The sequence below is a fragment of the Belonocnema kinseyi genome, chromosome 1 (genome assembly GCF_010883055.1).
Source record: "Belonocnema kinseyi isolate 2016_QV_RU_SX_M_011 chromosome 1, B_treatae_v1, whole genome shotgun sequence".
Lineage (NCBI taxonomy): Eukaryota > Metazoa > Arthropoda > Insecta > Hymenoptera > Cynipidae > Belonocnema > Belonocnema kinseyi.
The window spans coordinates 56334060-56341498 of NC_046657.1; the positions used below are offsets into that span (position 1 = coordinate 56334060).

The following is a 7439-nucleotide window of genomic DNA, read 5'->3' on the forward strand; positions in this document are numbered from 1 at the left end:
ATCGTTGTCTAATTTATAACAATAAAATATTATTTTAAATATGTTTATAAGAAATACGACATGTTTTAATAAAGTATCATACTTATACTTATTATCAGATCAAGATTAATGAATCTTGATAAAACGAAAATTAATTAAGTGCATTCACTGAAACAAATGAATTGCTGGTACAATCATATTGCGCGTTAGATAGCAATATAACTGTATCAGCAATTTATTTATTTCAGTGTTCTCTATAAATAATGTAAAGGTTATTTTTGATTTGGAGAATATGCATTTAACCAATTTTTATTTGTATCAAGATTAATTAATTTCGATAAATTAATTAATAAATTAATTTTGATAATATATTCATCTCGCGCTTCGCGCTCGATAATGTGTTTAGCTCGCGCTACGCGCTCGATCCTTGTGCATAGACTTTTTAAAATTAAAGGTGAAAGCACGGACAACAGTAATTTGATGATTGTGAATTCTCTTTCCTTAAAGCTCCTTCGGCTTTAACGAACACATTCTCATCACATATCTCATGCTTCCTACTCGAGTTTATCCCTGAAATTTTTAACCATTTCCATAAATGTATATATATTTGAGAATCTTGGAAATACTGTGAAATTGTTGCATTAAAAAACGTAAATTTTGGATTTTCCATTATCTTGTATGTCAAAATTAGAACTTTTGATTTTTCAAACAAATTGAAAAAGTTGTTCTAATAATCTTGTAGGGCATTTAGAAATCATACTTTTTCTTCTCTTGCCTTTTTATTCGTATCGTCCGTTATTTGGCTTAAAAGGCTTATTTTCTTGTGTTTTTTAGAATTTTGTAAATACTTCAACTCTGGTAATTTGTGGTTTTATGAAAAAAACATCAGGATAAATTGTGAAACTTTTTGAATGCTATAAACATCCGTACAGAAAATTTTTGAATTTTGAAAATAGTGGTCTCAAAAGTATTCAAATGGGCACACTTTTTGAAGTTTTAATGCAAAATGGCTGGCTAAAAAACTTTACCTTTAAGTAGTTTAGGACAGTAAAAGAGTGTACTAGAGGCCAATCTAATCAAATGATTTTTTCAAAAGTTATCGTGCTCACAGGCAGACAGGCATGCGCACAGACAGACCGACAAACGCATTAGTAAAAACCTATTTTTTGGATTGAGGAGGTCTCAAAACGTATACACTTGACAAAAACTGGGGGAGGTCAAATTTTACACAAATCTAATACTTTCTCTGATGAGAATGTAAAAATTAATTAATTTGTTATGAATAATTTTTTGATAGTTCTGTTTTTGGTTTTAATCTCAAAAAAATAGCATTAGAAACATAAAAAATTAAATTTTTTGAAACCCCATCCACGAGACGACAAAGGAATTAAAAGACAAATGCTGTGATAAGAATGTGACCACACAGCGGGCAAATTTTTTTTACTGTTGATGATGTTTTTCATGATTAAAGCCAAGACTAACCATCCTCTCAAAAAGTCGTTAATAACAAATTTGTAGATCTTTTCCAAATGCACAATTTTCGTTCTATCATCTTTAACCGTATTTTGCACAGTTTGGCCGAAAAATGTAATTTTTGGATTTTTCATTATTTTGTATGCTGTCAAAATTGGAATTTTTTATTTTTTAGGAAAATTTGAAAAAATGTTATGATGATCGTTTAGGGCATTCAAAAAGCAACATTTTTCTTCTCTTAACGTTTTTTCATATCGTGCGTATTTGGCTTAAAATGTTCATTTGCGTGTGTGTTTTTTTTTTTAATTTTGTAAATGCTATAATTCTGGTAATTTTTGATTTTATGAAAAAAGTCATTAGGATAAATTGTTCTACTTATTCAATACTATGAAGAATCTTACAGAGAATTTTTAAATTTCCAAAAAAGCGGTCTTAAAAATATTCAAAATGTGCCCACTTTTTGAATTTTCATCCAAAATGGCTGGCTAACGAACTTGACCTTTAGTTTGGCACACTAAAGGAGTTTAACAAAGGCTTATCTAATAGATTAATTTCTTCAAAAGTTATTGTGTACACAGAAATACGTACAAACAGATAGCCATACAAACAGGCAGCCATTCGTGAAAACCTTTTTTTTCAGATTCGGGGGGTTTTAGAACATGGATATTTGACAAAATCTGAGGGGGGAGGGGGCAATTTTACACAAGTCTAATACCTTCTTTGATGAGAATGTAAAAAAAAGATTTAATGAGAGATTTTAAATTTTGATTGAAAAGTTGAACTTTCTACCAAATCGTTGAAATTCCTAGTTTAAAACATGATTGTTTCACAGCAGATTCTTATTTTGCAACTAAAAATGTGAATTTTCAATAAGAAATATAATATTGAACTAAAATTGATCATTTTCAACCATAAAATTGCATTTTAATAAAAACTTTAAAATTACAAAATGAGATAAACTTTCAAACTATACAAAAAAAATCCATGATATTGTTGATGTTTCATACTACAAAGGTGATTTGTTGAAAAATACATTTACTTTTCATTCAAAAAGTATTATATTTACTCAAAATTGCTAAAACGTCAACAAATAATTCAGTTTTGAGCGAAACTCTTAAATTTGGAATAAAAAAGTATATTTCTAAGCAAAGCTATAAGTAGTACAAATTTTGATCATTTATTGAATAATGAATAATAGTTTTAACAAAAATTAAGGTTCATTTTTAACACTTTTAAAATATTAGACATTTTGATTTTGAACCACAGACTTTTAGGCGCTTACGAATTTATGTAATTGTACTTTTCTGAAACCTAATAATAACACAGGTCGACAAAGTTAAAAACCAGAGACCAGACCTAATATTTCCAAAGGATTTTGATGCGCTGAATCCGAATCCGAACTCAAAATTGCTCCTGTACGTCAGGTTTTCAAGATATCCTAACCTAAATGTGCAAAAAACGCTTTTTTAGCTGTTTTTGAGGTTATGTAACTCTACAAGAAAAATGTCTACCACAAAGCTAATACGGAATTTGAAAGTACTAATCTTCCCCTTTCAAACCTACCTAGATTTATTAGGATATCTTTATTTTTCACCAAAATATTGTAATTTGAAATTTTTTATTTTAGCGTTTTAACACATTAACGCTGAGGTGTCCAGATTTATGCAGCACATTCTCTATTGCTGACGGTACGATATTTTTTCTTCAAAATATTATCTCAGGGGTTTTCGAGGGTGCCCTTTCTATTGTCGTTGTCAGTTTTTGTTATAAGCCCCTAGAAGATCCAATATGGCGGCCACAATTTAGGGCTTTAAAAAAGAACAAAGGATCCCGCACAAAATACCAACGAAAGAGCGTCCAGTTGTTTAGAACAAAACTTCGCACATTGATAGAACAAAAAAAGACGGACTGCGCGGAATGCTATTGCGCGCTAAAATAAAAATTTTCAAATTACAATATTTTGTTCAAAAATAAATATATCCTAATAAATCCAAGTAGGTTTGAAAAGGGAAGATTAGTACTTTCAAATTCCATATTATCTTTGTGGTAGCCAATTTTCTTGTACAGTTACATAACCTCAAAAACAGCTGAAAAACGCGTTTTTTTAAATTTTTAGGTTAGGATATCTTAAAAACCTGACGTACAGGAACAATTTTGAGTTCGGATTTGGATTCAGCGCATCAAAATCCTTCGAAAGTGTTTGGTCTGCTTTCTAGCTTTTGACTTTTGTCAAATTTTATCGACCTGTGTAATTAATACTTATTGCTAATCATACATTTTAATTGTCTAAACTAATTTTAATATGTTTGTAGCTCATTCAATAGACAGAGTTTATAATTCATATGTAGGTTCATTCCCTAAGCTTATAAAATCGCCTGGAAAATCGTTACCCCCCCCCCCCTTCCTAAAGAATGTACGTAATTTATCCAGGACCACTGACGAGTTATTAGGCAATACTAGAAAATACATACACATGCGGATTTATGGTGATGGAATAAATTCTTTATTATTCCAAATGGGATATGTACAAGAATTTAACATTTGTTGAGGACTTTGTTCACAGTTTTCAGAAGTGGGTACTTGCTTCCTCCGCAGTTACCACTGAAATCATCGTCTTCTAAACTATCCACGAATACACCAGCGAGCTTCATGCTTTTAGCATATTCAGCCTTTTTCTTGATGGAGCTGAAAATAAATATTCAAATTTAATTTTTTTTATTTTTATTGAAATGAAAACTTGAATCAAATTTTATGTAAAAACTTACGCAACATTTTCATAGCCAACAACTTCCTTTCCTTGGTAGATGATATATGGGACTTGTTGTTCTTTGTCGTAGATTAGTTTCCATTCAGGGTCTTTTTCATATCGGCAAGTACCCATATAGCTTGTCGTTGATGACCTTTTTTTTACAGCATCGACAAATGGTGCGTCCCTACCAACTTTTTTTGCATTAGCTAAAGTATAGGACATTCCCTTAAATGTAGTTCCTAGTATTAACTTGTGTGGTGGAGCACCTTTCGAAATCCAGTATTTGACAATGAAATCCTGCGAACAGAGTTGGTTATAGAATAATCATTATATGAGTTTCTTCTTTTGCACCAATTTTGAATCTTGTTTTGTGCGGTTTCGTTTGTTACAATAAACGGAAAGTGTATTTAGATCATAATCTGAATTTTGCACAGTTTGTCGTAAACATTTTCTTATTATTTTGGAGAAAATTAGCTTCTACTATTCTATAGAAAACCAATCGAAAAGTTGTTTGTTTTAATCATTTATTTCATTCGATCAAAATTTTTCCCTTTAACAGATCAAGATAATCTTTGACAAGGTTTAAAACAATAAAATCTAGATGGTTTTAAGATGTATTAAAATACAATTGAAGCATGAATTATCAATTATCAAGAGAAAATTCATAAAATTGATCAATAATTAATATAGCGTCGTTTCATTAAATAATTCTTAATTATTCGATTAAGTGATTATTGACCAATAGCATTTAGTATTTGAATATATCATTCAATTGTAAAAATTGGAAAGCATCTATTTGATAGTTTAAGCAAAAATTTTGTTTGGATTTGCTTAAATTAGTCGAAGATCAACTGCGACTTCTAAAAAATTGACCGTAACATTTTTCACAATACAGTTATGGCATTATGTACTAGATATTTCGTTAGATTTTTTCCGTATGAACCACTACTCTGAATTGAAAAAATATTAATTAAGAAGAATTAAATCTTTGCATTTTTTCTGGGAGACAGCGGAAGTTGTGTACAAAAAAATGTAGATAAAAGTTCACACCACTGGAGATGTTCTTCAAAAATATGTTTTGCTCTTTTGTTTTATTTTGCATCGTTTACGAGAAGAATTAACAAAAATTATATTTGATGAAACAAATTTTTTGCCGGAGTCAATCATCGTACGACCACTATAAAACCTATAGAATACCATTCTTATGGAAGTAGAAACTGTTAACAAATAAGACAAAATAGAAATAGTGAGTCTCTCCGGGAAAGTTCCTCTATTTGTCCTGTGAATTTCCAAAACATGAAAAAAAGTTTTTCAAGAAAACCCTAATTTTTTAATTTTTCGCAAATTTTCAAAAATATTCCGCTATAAATTTAAAAATCATGTTACTTATTATAAGCTTTATGGGGTCTGTACCATTTTCGAGGGAAAGAATTTGTTTTCAAATATAATTTTTGAGTTTTTTTTATAAATCATGCAAGATACCACTAAAAGGGAAGTGTTCATTTTTGTGAAACTTGTCCAGATGTTTCCATTTTTATCAACACATTTTTTGTACCTTTCGTTATTTCCGTTAAAATGCAAACATTTGATTTTTCAAAAATAATATTTTTAATATAAAGAAGTTATTTGCCATGGAAAAAACTGCTAAGATACGCAGTACATTTTGTCAGTTATAACTAAAAAGTTGGATATTTTAATAAATGTACCTTGCAATAATTTTGGAAAAATAATCGCTATTTGGTAATTTTAAAATTTTACTTTTTTGAGATAAATTCAAGAAAAAACATTTCGATACGAAACGAAAAAATAAAATTTCGAATACCTATGCTAGTTTAGAAAAAAAAGCATTACAAAAATAACTTTTTGTCAATTTTTTCGCAGAAGATTTTAAAATAATTAAAACTAATTTTAAAAAATTTAATAAATTTGTGACATGTGTCTTTCTTTATTTACCACAGAATAATATATCAAAATACTAAATTATTCTAAAACATTGAGCTGTAGATTTAAAACAAATTTTCTTTTTGTGGTATGGAATTAGTTTATTATAGAAACGATTCAAACAATTGCATTTACATAATTTTGAAAAACATTGAACATTGTATAAATAGGAACTAAATATAAGAAATTATAATGCAATACTTTTAGGTAGTGTAATTTAAAATTGGAAAAATTCTAAATTTGTCAGATATGAAACTGTTCTATCCGGATATAACTGACCAATTTATTTTTGATCAGACAAAGGAAATTCTGGAGATCAGAAACATTTCAAATCACAAATATTCACCAGGGAGTAAATTCAATTGTAATGATTGTTTGTTAATGATTTGGAAATGAGGAATTATAATTTTACTTTTTTGTTTTAATTTTCAGCAGTACTTTCAAATGCTTAAAATTTTTTCGCTGATAAATGTACTTACGACATTCAATTTTTGATCCTCCGCATTTTCTTTGGATGAATGATACAGTGGAGCAAGATGACCAGATTTCAAAATTTTGCCATCTGTGTAAAGATCTCCGTGCAAATTGTAAGCTCTCAAATTTATAAAGGTTACATACTTCGATATTCCTGTAATATCATATTTCTTAGCAATTGATTCGATACCTTCAACTGCTAAAGCGAGAAGTAAACCTTTTTTGTCGAATTTTTCTTTGAGTGCCTTTAAGAGTAAAACGAAATTCTGCTTATCAGGAGCATCGGCACTTTCATGAGTTAAATATTGCGATTGCAGGTCGATACCGTCGAACTTATGTTTTTCCACGAAGTTTAAAATATTATCAACAAGTTTTTCTCTTAGAGCCGGATCAAACAATATTCTATAAAGTGACAAGAATTAAAATGTTAATTTTTAATGTCTCTATACATAACTGTCAATAATATAGAGTTCTATCTTTACTCTTGGATGGAAATACAAAACTTACTTATTTTTATTATTTTTATGAGAACCATCCCAAATGGCATCCTGCATTGCGACGAATGTTTTAAAGTGTCTATTTTTTTTCTGTAGATCGTTGGGCCCTTGGAACGCATTTGTGCCCATACCTTCATATTCATTAGTCATTTTGATAGAAGCGTCTTTTTCAATATTAACCACCCCGTAAAATAAGTTAGTACAAAGAGAAGTTTCATCGGTTTTTTCATCTCCTAGGTAAGTGCCGTAACAATTAATGATTTCTGGAAATCAACAATAAATTTTAGTTTTTAAAACAGCAATATGCATTGTTAGTCCTTAACTTT

The 7439-nt window shown here is 29.3% G+C and overlaps 1 protein-coding gene across 1 annotated transcript; it reads right to left on the reverse strand.

Moving 5' to 3' along the window:
- Positions 1 to 3986: 3986 nt before the first annotated feature.
- Positions 3987 to 7263, reverse strand: LOC117177832 (acidic mammalian chitinase-like). Its single transcript, XM_033368799.1, has 4 exons — positions 7124 to 7263; positions 6622 to 7018; positions 4218 to 4498; positions 3987 to 4137 (listed from the first exon to the last, which is right to left on the reverse strand). The coding sequence occupies exons 1-4, from the start codon at positions 7261 to 7263 to the stop codon at positions 3987 to 3989; spliced, it is 969 nt and encodes a 322-aa protein (XP_033224690.1).
- Positions 7264 to 7439: the final 176 nt, after the last annotated feature.